Raw genomic sequence first — 25113 nt, 5'->3', positions numbered from 1 at the left:
AGTGAGTTAAGTTCAAGTTCATGTTTAGGTTCAATTATTAAATGAGTCAAGTTTAAATATAATAATGTGTTTGTAAACACATGGGTAAACATAAGGATCAATTTAAGTATATATCAAATTATATAATTATATGTATAAATGTATAAATATGTGAGTTTGTAAATAAGTTATCAAATTATTATTTGTAATTTATTGATAATATGAACGGTCTATTTTTTAGTAAAAATTGTGTATATTTTTTAACAATACAAAGTTAGTGAATCCAATTTTTATAATTTCATAAAATAAAATCATTCCATCAAGTAACTCAAATAATATAATATAGATTATAATTTTTCTATTAATTATTAGCATAGATTTGTGAAGAGATTACAAATTTTATTAATGATATTTACTATATATGGGAATAATAATTTAGCTTATAAACAAACTCAAACTTATTTGACAATAAATGAATAAATGTTGAACATATAATCTAGTTTGTTGTTGAGTTTGAACTCGAGTCATATTCGAAATAAGATCAAATGCACAATCTTGAATTTTTAATACTTAACTCCACTCAACCCTATAAACAAATAGGTGCCAAATTATTAAGTTTCCTCAAACATGGGCACTACTATATTAAATCATCCTGCTTCCAAATTTTGTGAAATGCTTTATTTTTCCTTAGAAGAACATTTTTAGTATAATATACAACTAATGTCCCAAAAAATTCTCTGTTACACATGCCCATATAACATTAAATTATAAATAAGTTTTTTCTTATTTGGTTTGGTCCTTGTTTTATTTATATATATATATATGTATGTATGTATTATGTATATGTATATAATTTGATAGTTAAAATGGGCAAAAAGAATTTAAATCTTAATGTCTTCGTTGAAAATGCTGAAGTTGATAGTAGAGTTTTAATACTCTTGACAATTTGCCCCCAATCTCACCCACTTGACATTTAGGTGGGGTGAGGGGGAACTAAATCATAACTTTCCTTCCCTCTAATCTTCCTCGTTGAAAACACTAAAGTTGATAGTAGAGTTTTAATACTTTTGACAATTTGCCCCCAATCTCACCCAGTTGACATTTAGGTGGGGGAGGGGGAACTAAATCATAACTTTTGTTCCCTCTAATTTTCCTCTACCCAATAAAACAATTCAAGGACAAGACAAGCAAGGAGAAGGAAAAAAAGAACAGAATACCTATCAATTGTGTGGTTGAGAATAGCTCAAGCATATGAGAAAGTAAATCAATCTTGGGCCCTTGGCTTGATTATGAGAAAACAGAGATGCATGTTTTTTAGTTGAAAATTTAGCGCGTGTTCCATGTGATATCAGTACAAGGCAATCTGATATTGCAGATTCCTTGCAGGTATAAGGTGTATGAGGTTATGTACGCTGGACCATGAATGTTTGAGAGTTTTTTATTTTTATTTTTTTGAATGACCATTTTTGAGAGAGTTGTTAGTGATATTTTTACAGGCATCATATACACCAAAATGGATGTTGAGGAGAATGTGAATTCGCTCATACTAAATACCCCCTCGATATAATCATAAAAACTTTAACATCAAATTAGAAAATACGTATGCGGAGTTCTACAAGCTATTTGTGGCACTAGATGCTGTTCTTTAAGTTCTTATTTCAAGATTTAGCTATATGACTTTTTTTTTCATGAGATGAAAATGTATTTTTAGTTTAATATAGCCAAATGACTGAATCTTAAGAAGAAAATTTAACGAATATCACCTAAATATTGTACCCCAAATCAGAATGGATGGGAGTTCCTGGAACCGCAACTTCTATATATATCTGCTATCAACAATTTTCATAATGGTTGCAATAAGCAATTAATTAATACAACCTCATAGAAAAAACGATGAATTTAACTGGAAATCAGCAAAGTGGATTTGGTATTTGTTACGTCTAAAGTCATCAAATTGTTTATATAAAGCATTATGATTTAACAACAAAAAGCTGTAATAGATCTAAAAAGCTCATTCAATCATGCTAAATAGAGATCTTATCTTCATTGATCAAATCAAACAACGACATCTTTAATAGATTTGTTCACCACTTTCTGAATTATCTGTCTCTTTCTTTCATTGAACAAACCTCAAGCAGAGTAACCATAACCAAATAGAAACTAATTATTTTTCAATTGAAATACCCCTAATGAGGCTATTGAAAGAGAGACAGATATAGAATAGAACCATTTCAAGCCTGACCCTGATTGATGAAAGAAACAATCCTTTTGAGCATGGCAACACTATTTTCACAAGTTGAGTTCGTCAAATGGAACACATGGTACTCTCCTTGTGCTTCCATGACCTCCACAACCCCTCTGTATCCATTTTTACCCAATAACTCACTGTAATACCAACCCCTATCCTTGAAGATGTCCTTCTCAGCAATACAAATTAGCACTCTCTTACACCCCAAACTCCCTAGTTTTGGATCCGTACCTGGGTTTATATACGGGTCATCAACGCCACTCGTTGCTGGACATGTAAATCGCCACAAAGCTTCAACCTTTCTTCTCTTCTCAGCGTCAGTATCTTCCCCACCAATTGGTTCTTTGCCCCAAAAATATGAATGCACTAAAACAATCCCATCAAGCTTAACACCAGCAAGTCCTTCTAATCCAACCCTCAACCCCATGTGATGAGCAATGTTAGCCCCAGCACTGTCCCCAGCAAAAAACAAACTTTCAAAATCTGCATGGTTTTTCAACCAGTCATCAGGACCTTTTCCATCAGCATGAGACGCAACCCATTTAAGCGCAGCCCATGAATCATCGTAAGCAATAGGAACAGGGTGTTCTGGGGCTCTCCTATATTCAACAGAGACCGCAACAACATTGGCTTCAGCCACAAACGAGTTCAAGTAGTTGTGGTACTGTGGATACGATCTCTATGCCTGTAAATCGCTCTATTCGACCATCTTTGTAGATCTTAAAAAAAGGAGGGTATTCATGGGCTATTTCAGTACTGTTGCTTGAATCCATAGCAAGAGAAGAAGGAGAAGAAGAAGCAGCTACAATTTGGAGAGTGGGTTTTCTATGATTTATGGAAGACAAAAGGGAAAAGTTTTTATGTAGGGGAGAAAATTTTGCGACAGTGTGTGGGCGGAGCTCAGCAGGCAACCGAGGGATTAAAAATTTGTCGAGAGAGAGATATGGTGAGAGAAAGATAAGGTGATTGAATGGTTCATATTATACCCTTCAAATTTTCAATGAAAAATTGGTAAAGACTTTTTTTTTAGCATTATAAAGAGTGGATATGTAATTTAAGAAATTAATGGTAATAGATTTTTTGTTAGAATTTCTTGAAACTTTAGATGATAAAGTAATTATAAGTTAATCTATTCTTAAATTTTATCTTTTGATTAGAGAAAATATATCCTAATAATTAATTATCATTATAAAGATAAGATATAAATATAAATTAATTTAACAATTAACGAGAGTGTATCTCTGAAAAGAGGAGATAATCACCTCGCATAACCAATTTTTTCTAAATCTAAACTCAACTATTCTATTACATGATATATGATATTATTATAGGCCCCTTCCTTTAGAACTACCAGTCAGTTTCACAATTGACAAAAATTATAATTATAAGTATCTTTCAGCTTTTTGTATGTATGTGTGTGTTTTTTATGGTTGGCTAGTGTCTAATTTATGATATGCGTTACATGTAGCTATCTTTACTGTTTTTTTTTTTTTTAATACTCCCTCCGTCCCATTTTTTTTTTGGTCCTATTTAAAAAGTCAAACTTTTTAAGAGAATATTATTTATTGTCTTGTCTACTTTTTAAAAATGTATAAGTTTCTAAAACTACCCTTAAAAAAATTTATCAAAAAATTGAATTAGTAAATTAATAGGGGTATAATAAAAACATTAGTAAATTATTTACTTTTATTTTTAGAAACAGAACAATATTTTTGGACATCTCAAAATGGAATAAAGGACAAAAAAAGTGGGACGGAGGGAGTATTATTTTTCAGAGAGGCAAGTGTTAATTTTGTGAGACGGCTTACATGCAGAGTTATGTAATAATTATTTCATGAGTTCCAATTAGCTTAACTAATAAAGTATTTTATAGTCGAATAAGAGATTTGAGGTTTAATCCCCACCTAGGAATGGACTTAGGTGGGCCCTCTCCCAGATCCATTTTTTTTTTTTTAGTTTATTAAATATTTCATTTTTATAGTTGGGCCCCCCTTCCAAAACCTTAGACCCCCCTTCTCTTCAATAAGCTTAGCTACCCTCAACCTAATAGCAGCTATCCAATCCAAAAGCTTAACAAAAACAATAAAAACATTCATAATAGTGATTGCATTTTAGTAAAAAAAAAAAAAAAAAGACTATTTTACCACCAAAAAATCATGTGTTAACTAAAATTTTTGCAACTACAGTAAACTAGTATAAATACCAATTGACTATAGCAAGAGTTGTTAAAAATAAAATTAAATACAATATTTTATTGAGATTATATCTCTTCCTTCAATTAAAAACTCAAATTCTCTCTCTTCTTATATAATTTTAAATGAGTTGTTTATGTTATTTTAAAAGAAGTGATAAAAAAAATAGAACAATTAATATTGAATGTATTGTAAAATGAGGTGGTAAAATAGATAAAATAACTTTTTGAGGTGCTAAAAGCTAAAATTTTTAGCACCACCACTGTAATTGCTCTAACTTCAATAAAAAAAATCCTAGCCAACTTAGTATTAAAAAGACATTATTTTGTTTTTGTTTTGGTTGGTAAATGATTGCATTTTAATGTATTTAGAAACAACAATTTTTAGTATTTATAATTTTTTTTTAATACTATATGGATGCCTATTTGGAGTTTTTTTTTTTTTTTTTCCCTTTATACTCCGGTTTCCGCTAGTTTAAAATTCTAGGTCCGTAACCTCACCTATACCAAACACCAGTTTTAGTCTAAAATAAAGAATAATCACCAAAAGCAGACTTCACAAGTTGAAATATCTCTAAGAAAAAAAAAAGATAATGATAATGGTTATTATTAAGAAAACCTTATTATCATGATTGTGTTTGTATATGTAACATATTATTTTATAAAAGAAAATGTGATGTACCAAAATTCTAATGGAAGGTTTAAATATAGAATAAAGTTTAAACTTAATTATATATATATATATATTAGAATAATAATGTGTAAAATTGTAGGTTTTCAAAAGCTTATATGGCACAATACATCAACTAAAAGTGAAATGAACACAAATTTATTTATTTATTTTACTAAGCTATGTTTTTTATATATATATATATTATATTATAGATTATAGATAAGATATCTTTTTCAACTAAGGAAGAGAATGATGATTTTTTTTTTTTTAAGTAGCTAGAATAAGCTAAAAATGAATTATATGATTCACTTGGAATTTATCCATGTTGGCGAGGATCACAAACTTTTATATAGTAGAATTTATATCCGTAAGTAAATATATCAAAGCTTGTTTTGATTGGATTATGTTATTACTTATGTAAAGATGCACATAACACATCAGTCATGACATATGGGCGTGGTTTGCTAAGTTGTTAATATTTGTTAACTAAACAAACCTTTTATTGAATGTTGAAAAAAAAAATTTGTATATATTGCTTCAATAATTGAAGCTTTCGATAGGAAGTAGCGGCAGGAACCCAATTTTAACGTAAAAAAGGTAATTTGTCAACAACATGTCATTTGTGGGGGGCGTCACTCATGATACAACCAGGGTAAGGATATTAGAGTAAATCATTGGGGGAATGGGCAGAATGGCTCTGTGTGGGGGGAGTAAATAGTAAGTTAGGCTACGTGTTTAAGAATTAAGAAAAATAGCATCTCGAGTTTTAGAAACTCGAGATCCATATTAAAAATCGAGTCTCAAAGACTTGTTTTGCGAGTGTTTTGCTGGTGAAAATGCCACACGAATCTCGAGTTTTAAAAACTCGAGTTCTATGCAAAATAATTTTTAGTGCGATCACCCCTATAGTGGCGTTTTTAAGTCCTATAGTGACGTTTTAAAGCCCTATAGCGGCGTTTTTCTGCAAAATTTTTTTTGTAAGTACCTATGCTATGTTCAAGGAGCCCTATAGTGGCGTTTTTAAGCTCTATAGTGACGTTTTATAGCGCTATAGCAGCGTTTTCCTGTAAATTTTTTTTCTAAGTGTCATACAGTGAGCCCTATAGATCTATAGTGATGTTTTTAAGTCCCTATAGCGGCGTTTTTCGGAACTCGAGTCTTTAAAACTCAATTTTTACTTGAATTTTTTTCTGCCTCGGAGCATTCCATTTACAAAGTAAGACTTAAAAACTCGAGTTTTATCATGGAACTTGAGTTTTAGACACTCGAGACGCTACTTTTCAACATTGTTTTGAAACGTGACAACTATCTAAATTTTTTTATTTTTATTGTTAAATGGAAATAAAATCCGTAAATCATTTATTCAGAACTTTATCATTCCAGTTATACCCCATGAACAAGAATGATCCCATTCATTACTTTCCAAATTACAGACACACCAAAGTTTAGAGCATTCACAGCAGTGTCGTTATAATACTATATTGCTAAAATTTAGCACTACATACACACACAAAAAAAAAAAAAAAAAAAAAAAAATCCTACAGTAATGGAGCCATAGTTAAAAATTTTAGATGAATTGCTACAGTGCACATCTATTTATAGATGTGCACTGTAGTTAGAGCAAAACAAAAAAATTAATTTTTTATTTTACATTCACACTACTTAATCTATTTTTTATTTTTCTTGCTTTCTCTCCTCTCTCATATCTCTCTCCTCTCCATCTATTCTTTCTTCCTGCTAGAACATTCTCAAACCCTCTCTCTCTGGCCTCCATGGATGAAACCTTCAAGTAGTGCCTCCTTCTCTCATGGCACAGTCACCACCACCAATGGTGGTGGTGATTTCTTATCTTTCTATCTCTCAAACCCAACCCAAATGTCTTCGATCTCCTTTCTAAACCACCGGTCCTGAAAAGCTGAAGCCACGGACACACACAGCGGTGGTTCCTCTATTCTACACAAGAGAAAAGGATTATCAAAAAAAAGAAAGAAGAAGAGTACATGAGAAAGGAATTTACCCCTTTTATAATCTATCTCTGAATTTTCAACAATGGATTTTGGGTCTTGTTCTTCTGGGTTTCACTTTTGCTCTGTTTTCCGATTTGGCTGTGTTGATTTGTCTGCTTTCTTTTTTTTTTTTTTTTTTTTTCTTCTTCATTGGTTTTGATGGGCACGGCGGGTTGGGTTGTGGTTGTGTAGTGATTTTTATGGAATTGATGGTTGTTGCGGTGGTGTGTTGGTAGTTGAATGAAATATTATTTTATTATAGATGTTTTTGTGGGTAGTGGGATATATTATTTTATAGTAAGAGATATATTATTTTATTGTGATGTTTATATTATTTTATTGTTTTGAAAGCTAAAATAGATCTACTGATGCAGCATATGTGTAGGTAAAATAGATAAAATGACTTTTTGTGTAGCTAAATAGCTAAAATTTTAGATTCACTACTGTGAATGCTCTTACTTGTACAATTGTGAATGGTTAAAAAAAAAGTTATAAGTCTATATAATTAGTACTTGACAAAAAATGTCTATTACTCACAATCACACAAATTAATATATGCAATTTTTTTATTATTGAAACCTGTGAAATTGAATGTGCAATATCCTTAAAAAGTTAAAACTATTCTAAACCCTAAAACCAAAACTGTAAGTAAAAACAAAAACAAAAGCCAAAGAAATTTTAAGAAAAAAAAAAGTTTCTTTTTTTCTCTAGAGCATTCACAACAAACTTCTAAAAAATATAGTTTTTAACAACTCAAAATATTACTTTATCTTTTTTAACAACTCACTTTACAATACACTCAACATTAAATGTTCTATTTTAGCATACAATACATTAAAATAATATAAATACTGACGAAGCGTAAGTTCGTCAATGAAATTGGTCAAATGGAAGCAATCCCCAGCCTGTATGAACGTACTCCCAAAGGTGGTCACCAGTGTGGTGCCTGCCACAAAGCCTCCGATGCCAAAGTTAGTATAAGAAGCTCTCTTAGGAATAAACAATGTAATCTGAACAGAATGAAAGAGATCTCTTAGTGTATATCCATGTATGTGTACCTTGTTCTTGGCAATGTGCGGGCTTTATATATGTTCTCATGGCTTCTAGTCGTAGGAGTAGTTATGGAGGTCTTAATGCTCCTCTTGGTAACGTCTAGTGCTATGTAATGTGGCTTCAATGTGCTCCAACGGTTCATACAGTTGGCCTTGTAATCGTTCTGGGTTTAATTGACTGCATTGAATGGCCTGGCTGTCTTCTTCAGTAGCATGGATAATCACTTCGTCTGGCCTGAGGGTGTCCTCGTCTATATTGATGGGATCGTCCATGTGAGACGGACTCGTCAGTCCCGTCAGCTGCCCCCCGATTCTGTCTTCGTCGTGTCATGACGATCATAGAATGTGAAGCGTTACAAGTTGCAAATGACTTTTGGGGTTTTGCTCCATATTAAGTGGGAAGTGGCGGCGCTTCACAGATCGTGGCATACATGGCACATGCTGACTGGTGGAGTTAATGCTCCAACTAGTGGGACTATTGGGTTTCTCGTCGGTCTTTCCGTTTTTCAAGCCTTTGTTTTTAAACTCTTCCTCTCCTCATTTTTTCTTTTCACTTATCGAAAATCTTCAATCATTACTTCTCCTCTGTTAGCCTTCTTCTACTATCCTTCTTTGAATTGGTGTGCTGTTTGGCAATGCTTCCTTGGTCCGCCATTGTTCAAGGTATGTTCTCTTTCTTTTCTCGCTTTTTCTTTCGTCGTTTTGCTGTGGTAGTGTTTTTGATTTCCTTCTTTTCCTTTCCTTTTTCTTTCTATTTGTTTTCGATCTTCCCGGGGTTTAGTTGTATTGTTCTTCCCTGTGCTTCTTTTTGGATTTTTTATGGTTAGTAACTTTGAGGTTAGAGTTGCTTGCCCCTCAGTTTCTTTTCTTTTCGCACGTTTATGGGGGTCTTTAAGCACTTTTCCAGGTCTTGAAAGCTTTGATTTTTAGGGTAGCGGTCTGAGTGTGGTATTGACTGAATTGTTGCCTCTGATACGATAATCAATTGACTGGTTCGAGGGTCAGGAGAGAGGGAAAAAGATGATGTCTGAAGTTAGGTCTAGCGATCTCGAGATGGGTTATTGTCTAGCGGCGATCCAGTGGAAAGGGATACTGCTGTCTCTAGTCCTCAGGTGGTTAGGGCTTTTCATGCTCTTGAGGAGGTCTATGGGTTGGACGCTGAAACGGTGAGTAGATTCAAGGATAGGTTTCAATTTTCGGAGAGGGTTCGCGTTCGTCAGCCTAGTGATAAGGATAGAGCTTGTCACTTTTTTCTAGGTGAGGTGTGCTTCTACGAGACTGCCTTCACTTGTGGACTTAGATTTCCCATCCATCCCTTCCTGATGGAGCTTTTAAATCATTTTGGGATTGCTCCTTGGCAGCTAATGCCCAATTCATGGAGGATAGTGGTTAACTGTATAGAAATATGGGTGGCTGCTAATAGGGATATGATCAAGGTAGGTGAGCTCGTCCACCTATATCGTTTGAAAGAATCCAAAGAATATGGATACTATGAGTTGGTACCTTAGGAGAGGAGGACCAGGATTGTTAGAGGGTTACCTTCGTCCTTCAGGTACTAGAAATCAAGATTTTTCTTTATGTCCAGGAATGATTTTGAGACCCCCTCCAGCCAGGATTGGGCTGACATTCTGAGGTTGCTTCATCGATGGGGAACCCCGACTTTAGGTGCGTCAGTATTTCTTTTTGTTGTTTTTGTTCTGCTGCATTCATTTTTACCATCACTAACCTCTTAATCCTTTCTCTTTCACAGTGAAGAGACAACCTAGACTTAAGGGCAGGTATAAGGCACGGGTTGAGCAGGCAATCGAGTACGCCAAGACAATTAAGAGCTTGGACGACTTGGTAAATCCGCGGACTCTTGCCTTCTACCATCTTGGTCCGGACCCATCTTCCTTCATCTTGCGTAACGTTGAGATTGAAGGAAAAAAGAGTAAGTGTTGAACTCGTCAGAACCAGTTTTTTTTTTTTTTTTGTGCAAGAATAGTAATTAAGAAAAAGGATAAAAGCTTCTTAAGAGTTAAGTCAACTTTTAACCTTATTTCAAAAGCAAACCTTAGGGGCTAGATTATTTTTTTTGTCACTCAATTTCCGTCACTCATCACTCATCACTTTAAAATACAAAAGTGTTTGGCACCATCACTCACTTCTCATCACTCAATATTTTCACACTAATTTGTGGGCCCCATACCTGTCACCCGATGCAGCTTTCTTTTTTTCCTCTCTTTTCTTTTCTTTTTCTAGTACCCAACTCACCAAAGAAAAAAAAAAAAAAAAAAAGAAACCCAGAACATGAAACCGAACCAAGTGAAAGAAGAAGGCTAAAAAAAGAAAAAAAGAAAAAAGAAACCCAAAACATGAAGACCGAACCCAAAAAAAAAAAAAAAAAAAAAAAAACCAGAACATGAAGACCGAACTAGTGAAAGAAGAAGAAAAAAAAAAAGAAAAAAAAATGAAGAAACCCAGAACATGAAGACCGAACCAGTGAAAAAAAAAAAAAAAAAAAAAAACAAACAAACAAACATCGAATAGCCAACCCAAGAGAAGAGAGAAAAAAAAAGTCAAAGGTGTGGCTGAGTGGGTCCCTCATGTGTGTTTAATTACAAAAATGTCATTGAGTTATGAGTTATGAAAAACTGAAAACAGTCAAAAAATGTGTTTTCAAATCTCCATAACTCATAACTCAAAAATCAGAGAATTGAGTGATCGAAACAAAGTTATAGAAACAGAGTTATCTGCAGCCAAACGGATATTGAGCTATGGTTCCACCATTTTTGAGTTAAGAGTTATGAAACTAAGAATTTGAGTTATGGAAACAAGCCAACCAAACAGCCTCTTATTTCTTTCTTTCAATTTTCCAAAATAAATAATAAAAAAAGTTTCCATCTTTCCCTGTAATTTTTTTCTTTAACCTTTTTTTTTTTTTTTTTTTTAAATCTCTTATAAGTTTAGCCCATGACAAGCAAAAGAAAAGAAAAGAGATAAAGATATAAGACCAAATGATGCCCTACTAAGGTCATTCACAATAAAGTAGTCAAAATAACTAAAAATTTATTTTAGCACCAATACACAAAAAATACCCCAACTTTAATGTCCTTTTTTCTCTTTTTAGTTTTTGTAGTGTTTATTTTGTAGGATATGTTATCTTATTGTGCTATTTGACGGGGACTGACAAGTCCGTCTCACATGGGAGATCCCATCAATATAGACAAGGACACCCTCAGGCCAGACGAAGTGATTATCCACACTATTGACGAGACAGCCAAGCCATTCAATGCAGCCAATTAAACCTAGAACGGTTACAAGGCCAATTGTATGAACCATTGGAGCACATTGAAGCCACATTACACAGCACTAGACGTTACCAAGAGGAGCATTATTGCCAGAGGAACATATATAAAGCCTGCACATTGCCAGAACAAGGTACACATACATGGATATACACTGAGAGATCTCTTTCATTCTGTTCAAATTACATTGTTTATTCCCAAGAGAGCTTCTTATACTGACTTTGCCATCAGAGTTTTGTGGCAGGCACCACACCGGTGACCACCTTTGGGAGTACGTTCATACGGGCTGGAATTGCTTCCATATGACCAATTTCACTGACAAACTTACGCTTCGTCAATTTGGCGCCTTTTGTGAGGATGACATTTTCGTGTTCAGACTCTAAAAGTAATTCCAATCAACTGTTACTTTCAGATGGAGTCCAATCAAGATTCTGCATCCTTAGCCCAACAGGTTCAGGCTCTCGCAGCTGCTGTCGAAGAACTCATCAGCAAAATCAGGAAATGAAACTACGGCTTCAACAAGAGGAGAATCGATCCAAAAACAACATTGAGGACGAGGGAAATAGCCACAGAAGGAGTGACCATCAAAGGCCTACTACTCTAGTAGAACAAAATTAAGATATTCTTCAGGAGATGAGGAAGGAGATGACGAGTTGAGAAATGCCATCAGGAGAAGAACAGACCAGAGCATGGGCAGATTGGTAAGGGCAACAGACTCGCCTCACAGCAGCGGTCTTAGGATGCCCCGATACCGTCGAAGTTTCGACTGCCACAACTTAAGCCATTTGACGGGCTCAAGGATCCATAGGATCACCTCAACACCTTCAAAACGACACTAGGGCTTTAGCAGCCCCCTTACGAGATATTGTGTCGTTCCTTTCCTACCACCTTTAAAGGAGCTGCAAGGGAATGGTTCACCAAGCTGCCTAGCTCGTCCATTGACAACTTCGAGCAGTTGAGCAACACCTTCCTGCATCACTTCATTGGAGGACAATGTCCGAAGAGGTTAGTCGACCACTTACTCACCATTAGGCAAGGAGAGAAGGAAACCCTGAGGTCGTACATGAAATGCTTCACTCGAGAGACACTGGAGGTAGATGAGGCCGACAATAAGGTACAGTTGACAACCTTCAAAGTGGGACTCGGATCCAAGGAGTTCGTTGCATCACTGGCAAAAAATCCCCCAACGACGATGGCCGAGATGCTCCTGAAAGCACAGAAGTACATGAATGTTGAAGACGCCTTAGCAGTCATAAGGGACATAGAGAAACTAGGAGACAAAGGAAGGAAGGATGGCAAGCGCAAGAGACAAAAGAGGGATCGTCAGGATCGTCGGATCAATGACAAGAACAAAAGAAAAAACGATAAAACCCCAAAAAGGGTAAAATTTACCCCTCTTGTTATGCCTGTTGACAAAATTTGAACGCAGATTAAGGATGAACACTACCTTAAATGGCCGCGGCCATTGCATTCATCTCCTAATGTCTGCGATAAGAATAAGTATTGCCGATTTCACAAGGATCATGCCCATTACACAAAAGATTGTCAGGACCTAAAGGAACAAATAGAGGAGTTGATACGGAAGGGGAAATTGCAGAAGTTTATGAAGAAGAGAAAGTACAACAAATTTCAAGACGGAAATAAGAGCCAGCATAAGTCCTCGTTCAGGGGCGATGACTGTCAATTCCAACCCCCTTAGAATGTGATCGGGGAAATACAGACGATCACGGGGGGCCCATCACCGGGGGATCATTCAGGTCCCTTAAGAAAGCATATCAATGACAGGTGAACAACGTCCATATGACACCCCTGTTGAAGCAGAGACGAACTGAATAGGACATGACTTTCAGCAAAGAAGATGTTAGGGGAGTGAAACAGCCTCACAACGACCCCTTGGTCATAATGCTCACCATAGAAGGATTCAACACCAAAAGGATCCTCGTGGACAATGGTAGCTCCACTGATATCATCTACTTCCCTGCATTCCAGCAATTGAAACTGGATCCAAAAAGACTGCGTCAATTCGATTTCCCCCTCGTCAGTTTCAGTGGTGACAGGGTATATCCCAAAGGCATAGTGACGTTGATAGTAACAAGGGGGACTTACCTTAGGCAGCTAACCCGTCAGATAGACTTCTTGGTGGTAGATTGCCCATCATCTTATAATGTGATTATTGGGAGGGCCACACTCAATAAATGGAAGGCAGCTGCGTCCACCTATTGCTTGAAAGTGAAGTTCCCAACGAACAACGGAGTTGGAGAAATAAAAGGGAACCAGGTCCTAGCCAGAGAATGCAATTAGGCCGTCTTGGCTGCGAAGGAAAATCACACATGGACGATTGAAGAGAAAGCAGAAGACAAAAGGAAGCCTTGGAAACAGTGGTACTAGACAAAGGAGATGCAACCAAGACGATGAGGATAGGAGCGACACTAAGTCCCGAGATGAAATCAAGGCTCGTCTAGTTCCTAAGAGAGAACCAAAATGTCTTCGCCTGGAACCATGAAGACATGCCAGGCATATCCTTAGGAGTCACTCAACACAAGTTGGACGTAGACCCAGAAAGGAAGCCTGTCAAGCAGAAACGAAGAGTTTTTGCTCCAAAACGAGATCAAGCGGTTACAGATGAAGTTAACAAATTATTGACGGTAGGGTTCATCCGAGAAGTATATTATCCCGATTGGCTGGCAAACATCGTCCTCATGAAAAAAGCAAATGGGAAGTGGAGAATGTGTGTGGACTTCACGAACCTAAATAAAGCGTGCCCGAAGAATAGTTTTCCTCTACCAAGGATAGACCAGCTTATAGATTCTACTGCTGGACATAAGTTGTTGACATTCATGGACGCCTTCTCAGGATACAACCAGATAAAAATGGCTGACGAAAATCAAGAGAAGATTACTTTCATCACAAGCCAGGTGCTCTATTGCTATAAGGTAATGTCTTTTGGGCTAAAGAATGCAGGAGCTACTTACCAGAGGTTAGTGAACAAAATAGTTAGCAAACAAATCGGTAAGAATATGGAAGTTTATGTGGATGATATGCTCGTCAAGAGTAAGGAAGAACTCGCCCACCTAGATGGCCTGAAGGAGACGTTTGCCACCCTCAAACAATACCCGATGAAACTGAATCCTAGTAAGTGTGTCTTTGGTGTAGCCTCAAGCAAATTCTTGGGATTCATGGTGTCCTAAAGAGGAATAGAAGCAAACCCGGAGAAGGTGCAAGCCATAATCAACATGGCATCACCCAAGACCGTCAAGGAAGTTCAAAAGCTCACAGGAAGAATTGCAGTTCTTAACAGGTTTGTCTCTAGAACGACGGACAAGTGCCTCTCCTTCTTCAAGACTTTGAAACAGGCATTCAACTGGACAGACGAAAGCGAAGCAGCATTTCAGGAACTAAAGCGTTACTTGAGCAACCCACCCCTCCTGAGTCCTTCAAAAGAAGGGGAAAACCTGTATTTGTACTTGGCAGTATCAAATACGGTCGTGAATGCAGCTCTGATTCGAGTAGAAGACAAGAAACAACTCCCAGTGTACTGCATCAGCCAACCTTTCCAGGGGGCTGAGTCCAAGTATCAAAGATTGAGAAGATTGCATTTGCGTTAATAGTGGACTCCCGAAAACTAAGACAATATTTCCAAGCAAATCTCATCTTGGTGATGACAGACCAGCCTATCAAAAAGTCCATGAACAAGCCTGAAGCAGCTGGAAGAATGGTCCAATGGGCAATTGAACTCAGCCAATTTGACACCGAGTACCATCCTAAGACAGTCATTAAGGCACAAGCCCTGGTGGACTTCATTGTCGAGTTCACTTCCCCGGATGAAGACAAGCTCACCAATAAGGCTGAGAAATGGATGATATAGACAAACGGTTCGTCAGCTCGAAAAAAGGGGGGAGTAGGGGTCATTATAGTCACCCCAGATGGAGAAGTACTAAAGTATGGAGTTCAGCTAAAATTTTCGGCCACAAACAACGAGGCTGAATATGAAGGGATTCTGACGGGATTAAGACTCGAAAAGGTGCTTGGGGCTAAGAACTTGTTAGTCCAAAATGATTCAAAACTGGTAATTGGGCAGATCCAGGGAGAATACGAAGCAAAGGAAGAGAGAATGCAGAAGTATCTTAGGCTGACGAAACGTTTGGCTCAAGAGTTCGATGAAGTAGAATTTGTACAGATACCGAGGAGCCAGAATATAGAGGCAGATGAAGTCTCGAAGATAGCCTCGTCAGAAGAAGGTACGACAAGTGTGGACTTGATGATGGAAATCCAAAAGAACCCTAGCATTGAAGAATTTCCAATGTTCGCAATCCAGAGCACAAACAACTGGATGACACACATTGTATCCTTCCTCTAGGATGGACACCTCCCTCCGAATACAAACAAGGCCAGGAAGATTAAGAAAAGGGTAGCCAAATTCATAATCCTCAACGACACCCTATACAAGAGAGGCTTCTCCATGCCCTACTTGAAGTGTGTTAATGGAGAAGAAGCTAGGTACATCCTGGAAGAGATACATGAAGGAATTTGTGGGGACCATGCTGGCCTTAGATCCCTGGTAAGCAAGGTTATCCGAACAGGTTATTTCTGGCCTACTATGCAGGTGGATGCAATGGAGTTCGTCAAGAGATGTGACAAGTGTCAACGGTTCGGGAATGTCCAACGACTTCCAGTAGAAAAACTGACAATGATAACGTCCCCATGGCCATTTGCACAATGGGGAATCGACATTGTTGGCCCATTGCCCCTAGGAAAATGTCAGGTAANTTTTTTTTTTTTTTTTTTTTTTCTTTGGTGAGTTTGGGTACTAGAAAAAGAAAAGAAAAGAGAGGAAAAAAAGAAAGCTGCATCGGGTGACAGGTATGGGGCCCACAAATAGTGTGAAAAATATTGAGTGATGAGAAGTGAGTGATGGTGCCAAACAACTTTTGTATTTTAAAGTGATGAGTGATGAGTGACGGAAATTGAGTGACAAAAAAAATAATCTAGCCCCTAAGGTTTGCTTTTGAAATAAGGTTAAAAGTTGACTTAACTCTTAAGAAGCTTTTTATCCTTTTTCTTAATTACTATTCTTGCACAAATCCTACAATAAGAGGCTTTTTTTTTTTTTTTTTTTTTGTGTGCATAGGCAGCTGAACAGCCTGAGCCAATGCAAGTCCCCATTTTTATGGTTTGGTGAAAAAGTAAAATTCAATTAACTGTTTGTGGGTCTTATTATAATTTTTGTTTAAAATGTCAAGTTCCTTTTGCTATAGTATTTTGTGCAAAAATATAAATTAGTTAATTTTATTTAGTTTAAGAAAAAAAATTAAATAAGTTATTCTCAGACAAACACTAAAAAAGATTTACCTAAATAAAGTCAAACAATTTCAATTTTAATATATGTCATATATTATAGATAATATACATTTTCAATTAAGGAAGAAAAATATGAAATTTTTTAACAACTAGAATAAGCTAAAAAGGATTTATATGATTTACTTGGATTCTATTTGTATTGGTGAGGGCAAACCTTGATATAATAAATTTTATATCCATAAGAGCATTCACATCAACTTATGCATAATTTTTTTGTCTTTTTTAGCTAATTATTTTTCAAAACACCCACATTTTATTATCTATTTTATATTCTATTTCATTGAAATATTATTTTTTTACACAAATTTTTATTATTTCTCCCAAATCTACTCTCTCTCTCTCTCTCTCTCTCTACCAATCCCTAACCTCCTCAGTCCTTAGTCTTCGCGGCTTGAGCATGAGCAGGTGGCAAGACTAGTTGGTGAAGCCACTGTTGGTTCTTCTTACAACACCACATGTTTTGATCCTTGAGCTTAACCAAATCCACTTGATTGAAAATGTTTTACTGTTGCTAGCAGAACCGGTGGTATTGGACCCATCCTTGTTGGTTGATTGGTGTAGCAGGAAGAAAGTGATATAGTGAGGGAGAGAGAGAGAGAGAGCAAATCGTGGTGGGGAGAAAAAGATATGTTAAAATATTGATTTTCCTAAGCTAGTGCCTCTCAAATTTGGACTAGAACTATAGCAAAATCTCATTTTGCCTCACTAGTTAATATGACGTGGGTATTTTTTGAGTTGTATTGGCTAAATTTTAGTATTTCTGAGCCAATGCAGGTCCCCATTTTTATGGTTTGGTGAAAAAGTAAAATTCAATTAACTGTTTGTGGGTCTTATTATAATTTTTGTTTAAAATGTCAAGTTCCTTTTGCTATAGTATTTTGAGCAAAAATATAAATTAGTTAATTTTATTTAATTTAAGAAAAAAAAAAGTTATTCTCAGACAAACAATAAAAAAGATTTACCTAAATAAAGTCAAACAATTTCAATTTTACTATATGTCATATATTATAGATAATATACATTTTCAATTAAGGAAGAAAAAGATGAAATTTTTTAACAACTAGAATAAGCTAAAAAGGATTTATATGATTTACTTGGATTCTATTTGTATTGGTGAGGACAAACCTTGATATAATAAATTTTATATCCATAAGAGCATTCACATCAACTTATGCATACTTTTTTTTGTCTTTTTTAGCTAATTATTTTTCAAAACACCCACATTTTATTATCTATTTTATATTCTATTTCATTGAAATATTATTTTTTTACACACATTTTTATTATTTCTCCCAAATCTACTCTCTCTCTCTCTCTCTCTCTTTCTCTCTCTCTCTCTCTCTCTCTACCAATCCCTAACCTCCTCAGTCCTCAGTCTTCGCGGCTTGAGCATGAGCAGGTGGCAAGACTAGCTAGTGAAGCCACTGTTGGTTCTTCTTACAACACCACATGTTTTGGTCCTGGAGCTTAACCAAATCCACTTGATTGAAAATGTTTTACTGTTGCTAGCAGAACCGATGGTATTGGACCCATCCTTGTTGGTTGATTGGTGTAGCAAGAAGAAAGTGATATAGTGAGGGAGAGAGAGAGAGAGCAAATCGTGGTGGGGAAAAAAAGATATGTTAAAATATTGATTTTCCTAAGCTAGTGCCTCTCAAATTTGGACTAGAACTATAGCAAAATCTCATTTTGCCTCACTAGTTAATATGACGTGGGTATTTTTTGAGTTGTATTGGCTAAATTTTAGTATTCATGTTATTTTAAATTTAAACAAGTTGATGTGAATGCTCTAAATAAATATACCAAAACATATTTTGATTGGATTATGTTACCAGTTATGTAATTAAAGATACACATGGTATGCATAAAACGAGAAGTTTGGTATTCATATATGATACATATAACTCACACATCAGTTCATGCTCATTCAAATTTATGCTTATTGATGATGTCGAAAAATCACCAATGAGTCACACGATACTCGCACACTCGAAATGTCACCTGCATAACAAAAAGAGAAGACCTACAAAGAGCACCGGTGTGGTGTCGGCCAAGTACTCTCCGAATGTCAAGTTAGAACTTCTCACAATTCTAGAGTGCTAAAGAGGGGTTAATTGTGCATATTTTGATTTGTGAGGGTATTGGGGCTTTTATAGTAGTCAAATGTTGACCTCTTTTCCTTGGAGTTGAAGTCCTTTCCTTATAGGAATCCTCTTAAGTAGTCCTAAACGTGATGGACAAGTCTTTTCCTTATAAAGAAGATCTTCATTAATGCACGCAGCTTCTAAAATCCTCTTTGCGCTAGGATTCCATTTACTTTAGGATTCTATGGCTTGCGCCGCAAGTATTTCTCATCTAGGGTTTCTGGCTGCCACATGGATAATTGATCCGTCTATGTTGTGTCTGTTCATGATGGCTCCATCCACAACAGGTCTTGCACGCAATGGACCCGTCCTTCATTGGCCCATAGATGAGGAATCGTCAGGCCCACTTCATGGGAATCTGTCAACCTATATTTTTCCTCTTCACTTATCCTCTCATGTAATCAAATATGCAAATTGCTTACCCCATCTCAACCTAACTTTTTGAGGTAGAGATATTTCTATTTATTCATAATATATAACTTACATATATATTATTAATTAGGTGAATATGTACTTTGTGTCAATATGACTATAATAAAATGGAGACAAACAATGCAATCTTTCATAATTATAGAAGTTCTTCTACAGACAACAAGTTTTGGTGTCAACTCATTATAAGTCAAAATAAAATAAAAACAAAAATACAAAATTGACCCTCTAACTTTTAGTCTTTTTCATTTCAATCCTCTAATTTTCAGTTTTGTCATTTCAGTCCTCTAACATTCAATTGTTGTCAATTTGGTATTCCGTTAAACTCCAGTTATGTCTTGCCGTTAATTGAGCCAAAATGACGTCGTTTTGGCTCTTTTTTTTTTTTCTTTTTTTTTTTTACGATACTCGCACGCTCGAAATGTCACCTGCACAACAAAAAGAGAAGGCCTACAAAGAGCACCGGTGTGATGTCGGCCAAGTACTCTCCAAAGGTCAAGTTAGAACTTCTCACAACTCTAGAGTGCTAGAGAGGGGTTAATTATGCATACTTTGATTTGTGAGGGTATTGGGGCTTTTATAGTAGTCAAAGGTTGACCTCTTTTCCTTGGAGTTGAAGTCCTTTCGTTATAGGAATCCTCTTAAGTAGTCCTAAACGTGATGGATAAGTCTTTTCCTTATAAGGAAGATCTTCATTAATGTGCGCAGCTTCTGAGATCCTCTTTGCACTAGGATTCCATTTACTTTAGGATTCTATGGCTTGCGCCGCAAGTATTTCTCATCTAGGGTTTCTGGCTGCCACATGGATAATTGATCCGTCTATGTTGTGTCTGTTCATGATGGCTCCGTCCACAACAGGTCTTGCACGCAATGGACTCGTCCTTCATTGGCCCATAGATGAGGAATCATCAGGCCCACTTCATGGGAATCCGTCAACCTATATTTTTCCTCTTCACTTATCCTCTCGTGTAATCAGATATACAAATTGCTTACCCCATCTCAACCTAACTTTTTGAGGTAGAGATATTTCAATTTATTCGTAGTATATAACTTACATATATATTATTAATTAGGTGAATATGTACTTTGTGTCAATATGACTATAATAAAATGGAGACAAACAATGCAATCTTTCATAATTATAGAAGTTCTTCTACGGACAACAAGTTTTGGTGTCAACTCATTATAAGTCAAAATAAAATAAAAACAAAAATAAAAAATTGACCCTCTAACTTTTAGTCTTTTTTATTTCAGTTCTCTAATTTTCAGTTTTGTCATTTCAGTCCTCTAACATTCAATTGTTGTCAATTTGGTATTCCGTTAAACTCCAGTTATGTCTTGCCATTAATTGAGCCAAAACAACGTCGTTTTGGCTCTTTTTTTTTTCTTTTTTTTTTAATAATAAATTCCGGAATTTAAAGAAAATTTTTTAAAAATTGATATTAAAAAGAAAAAGAAAAAATCAAAACTGAGGAATCATTCCACACCCAAATCACTCACGGAAAAAGCTTGTAAATTTCCTACACACTTCTCAAACCAAATCCTCCCCATTGTAAATCCAAAACACAACAACAACAAAACTCCCACTACCACTTTCAAGAAACTAGCTACTCATCAATCTCTCACAAAAAAGTTTCAGCTTTCTTTCCACCATTTCATGCCAAGATTCAATCTTTCAACATCCAATCTCTTCCAACGTCCAAGAACACTCCTAAAACTGAAGAAGACAATGGATTTTACCCTATCCCAACAAAAATCAAACCGCACATGTGGCCGTCTTTAGCAAAACCCATGAAACTACCACACCCACAAAACGCTTCATCCACCCTTTATTCAGCATTCTCCTCCTCATAGTCTTCGCCACCACCATTAGCTTCCACACCATGCTTTGTCGCGCCAACGTCAACCTCAGCCTTAGTGCGTGGTCCTCGTAGAAGAAAACCCATGTCCTCAACTTCAACTCCATGCTCCTCAAATACGCGTCCATTGACATCTTCTAGCCACACGCCAAGCAAGAGATAGAGCAATTGCTAGAGGGCAACTTCACGAGCCAAGGCCGGTACCGAACCTTCATTGCCAACCAGCTTAATCGTTTCCCCAAATTCTCTAAGTCAGGGATTTGGGTGTGGAATAATTTCTCGGTTTTGATTTCAAGTAAGGGGAACGACGTCCCCCTAAATGTTTTTTTTTTCTTTTTTTTTAATATTAGTTTTTTTTTTAATTTTCTTTAAATTTTGAAATTTATTATTTAAAAAAGAAAAAGAAAAAAAAGAGCCAAAGCGACGTTATTTTGGCTCAATCAACTGTAGGACATAACTGGAGTTTAATGGAATACCAAATTGACAACAATTGAAAGTTAGAGGACTGAAATGATAAAACTAAAAGTTAGAGGACTGAAATGAAAAAGATTGAAAATTAGAGGGTCAGTTTTGCATTTTTGCCTAAAATAAAATAAGAATTTACTCAAATTCATCACAACTCAAAACAAGAGTATTACAAAAATTTTGTGAAATTTTACTATCCCTTAAACGTTCTCTATTTATAGGGGGATCAAGTTCAAACTTGTTTCTCCCCATTATTTTAAAAGTAATTATTTTTTATGTTAATTTCCCATAAAGAGCCGTAGACAATTCTATATTATTATCATAAGATTATGAAACATTTATTTGATTTAAATAAAGTAATATCATCACTTAAGATGATTCTGAAACGACTGATGGAACCTTTCAAATCGGAATAAGTGAAGCAAGCACCAAATAGATGCACCCACTTAAGCCCAAATGGCTTTTTTCCAGGTTTTTTCAATTAAAATTATTGGCACATCATTGGAGGCAACAGATGTGGTTCTCTCCTTCCTGTGGTTTAGACATTTACTTGATGAACATAACCATATGCATGTTGCCTTCATGCCCAAAGATGTAAGCTGTAAGCCCTTAGCCAGCATCAGTGAGTTCAAGCCAATCTCCATGTTTAATGCACTATTAGTTTGATTGGCTTGAACCAATAGGACTGTATAAGCTTATATATTTTCCCTGAAAGTAATAGCTAGTAATATCATAAAACATTTCTTTGCTTGTTACTAGTTATTAGGGACTGAAAATCCTTTATTTTTACTCGTTTTTCTATTGAATTTTGCAGAACTTACTGTAATTTTCTCACTCAAGTGTGTATTGATGCATTTTGGTATTGCCGATGGTAGGAGTTTTTATTTATTTATTGTTGGTGGCAGGCATGGGTACGTTGTTATTTGGTGGATTTGAGTAGGGCGGTATATATACTATATAGTGTAGTGCAATGTTAGTCATCATTTTTCAGACAAAGTTTCTCTTAATCAGGTTGGAGGGTTCTCTATTATTATCGACTAATAAAACCATTTATATGAATAATTAACTTATTTAAATCAAGTCAAATATGACAAAATCAAGTAGGTCTAAAATTACATATGAATACTCATTTTACTAACCATACGACAAATTAGTGAACTTTCTTAAAAACTAGTTTTGATTAAAATTCTATTGCTTTTTCCCTTCAAACAATCGCAATAATGTTGTAATCCCCCAATGCAAAATTTCCCTCAGTCTATTTTTCTTCCTTTTTTTTTTTTTTTTTTTTTTTTGAGATACAAATACATACATATACAAGAAAAAAGAAATGAGGTTTTAACTTCTAACACAAAAGTACACTACAAATTCCATTAAAAAAGCTATGATAATTTATAAGAGAGAGTGGAGTAAGTTATATAACACACAACACACTTTTTTTTTTTCCTTTTTTTTTAGTTAATGTTCAACAACCTTTTTATTTTTCTATTTCTTTTTTTATTTCCCTTTTCCCTTCCAACAACCATAAATTAATGATATTGCAATTTTTTAATGAAAAATACCTCTTTGTTCTCTTCTTAAATGACAAAGAAAGGTTGTTGAAATCCCCCAAATGACAAACACCTGTTATCTTCTTCTTTCCTTGTTCTTCTAAAGTTTATATAAATTTAGTTTAAGAATTAACACCTTTTTAGATCACCCAGTGAAGGCATGTGTTGGGAGGGTTGAATTGAAGTGAAAAGAAAAAGTTGTTGGTTTTCCATTGTAATTTTAAGCTGTCACATTTAATGAACAAAATATGGAAGCTTCAGTAGCAACAAAATATTTTTCCACTAGGTTAACGAATCTTCTAAAATGTATTCAGGCTAACATAGCAGAAGATGGCATGCAATAATAGTCGTGAGTTTTTGCTACAAAATCACTTATCATGCCTTGCCATCCTTCCAGAATGAAACACTAATAAGTAATAACCCGATTACAAAATGGAAATTCCTAATATCCCATACACAAAAAATCCAAAGTACATAATTCTCACATGGAAAAAGTACTAAAATCACTCTTGCTGGTTGATAAAGGAAGCAAACTTGTTGACCAAATCAACAGCCTTCTCACAATCTGGCTTCAGCAAATGGAAAATATGACCCTCTGCTTCATGCTCCACTGCCTCCACAGTTCCAACCCACCCACTCTTCTTTAACTCCTTATAGTAACACTCACCCACACCTCTTAAATGGTCCTTCTCAGCAAAAATTATCAAAACCCTCTCACACCCAAGCTTGGCCAAATCCTCCAGTGGAGGTTTCAACCTAGGATCCTCCAACCCACCATTTGTTGGACACATGTACAACCACATTTGATCATCCTCCATACCACCAAAGAATGGATGCACCAAAATCACCCCGACAACCTTAATACCCGGTAACCCAATTGACCCGACCCGAACTGCCAAAGTATGAGAAACATTCCCTCCTCCACTATCCCCACCAATGAAGATCCGGTTAAAATCTGCATAGTTGTTCAACCATGACTCCGACCCATTTCTATTAACATGAGATGCGACCCATTGGAGCCCTGCCCATGAGTCCTCGTAACAAGCGGGTATGGGTCGCTCTGGAAAAAGCCCATATTCAATTGAGACTGCTATGGCATTTGCTTTAGAAGCCAATGAGATGAGGTGGTTATGGTAAAGTGGAGAGAAGGCAGACTCGAAGCAAAAGCCACCACCATGGATGTAGAAGAGTAAAGGGAGTTTCTGGGTCGGGTCATGGATCTTGGGTAAGAAAATTCGGGCAGAGATGGAGGGTTCAGTTGAAATAACTACATCTTTGGATTGGACCCCAGTGATTGGATCATCGGAAGGTGGGATCCTTTGGTTTTGAGTCCATTCAAATTTTTCAACCCGGCCATCTTTGTAGACCCGGAAGAAGCGGAATTCATGGGCTATTTCATTGTTGGTCGACTCCATTTGAAAAAGCAAAAGAAGAAGATGATGATGAAGAAGAGTGCAGAAACTTATAAGTGAGAGTTTGGTAAGAGAAGTAAGAAACAAGTGATGAATAAACTAATAGGTTTACCAACAAAAAAGAATAAATTAATAACGGCATTAGTAACAGTAAATTCCATTATTGTATTCTGAACTGTGTTAGAGTTGTTAGGAAAAGTGGTCTATGCGTAGCTACAGTGGTTCTCTTTTTTGTACATTACATGAAAAGCATGTCTTTAAGTTTTTGCATTTTTGTGGGGCGAAGTACACGAGAATTGAGAAGCATGAATATGAATTTGTAGAATTCATGTGATCTCATGCGTTACTAATCCTTTTTTTTTTTTTTGGTAAACATGCGTTACTAATCCTAGCTATGACGTCCACAAGCGAATCGATCATGGCATCACAGACCAGCAAGGTAAAAGAATCTCAGTGCATGTTT

At 35.9% G+C, this 25113-nt stretch overlaps 2 protein-coding genes across 2 annotated transcripts; both read right to left on the bottom strand.

Moving 5' to 3' along the window:
• Positions 1 to 1998: 1998 nt before the first annotated feature.
• LOC111991868 (probable carboxylesterase 12) lies at positions 1999 to 3174 on the bottom strand. The gene is given in 2 exon segments (XM_024023679.2): positions 1999 to 2898; positions 2900 to 3174. Coding segments are annotated over 2 exon segments (789 nt in total). The 5' UTR covers positions 3001 to 3174; the 3' UTR covers positions 1999 to 2210.
• A 20325-nt stretch (positions 3175 to 23499) lies between these two features.
• Positions 23500 to 24726, bottom strand: LOC111991866 (2-hydroxyisoflavanone dehydratase). Its single transcript, XM_024023678.2, has one exon. The coding sequence runs from the start codon at positions 24651 to 24653 to the stop codon at positions 23742 to 23744; it is 912 nt and encodes a 303-aa protein (XP_023879446.2). The 5' UTR covers positions 24654 to 24726; the 3' UTR covers positions 23500 to 23741.
• Positions 24727 to 25113: the final 387 nt, after the last annotated feature.

Source organism: Quercus suber, unplaced genomic scaffold (genome assembly GCF_002906115.3).
Source record: "Quercus suber isolate HL8 unplaced genomic scaffold, Cork oak 2.0 scaffold_266, whole genome shotgun sequence".
NCBI classification, from domain to species: domain Eukaryota; kingdom Viridiplantae; phylum Streptophyta; class Magnoliopsida; order Fagales; family Fagaceae; genus Quercus; species Quercus suber.
This window is presented reverse-complemented; position numbering and strand designations above follow the sequence as displayed.

Coding starts and splice junctions, on each gene's coding strand:
- LOC111991866 (XM_024023678.2), bottom strand. CDS start 24,653: ATGGAGTCGACCAACAATGAAATAGCCCATGAATTCCGCTTCTTCCGG.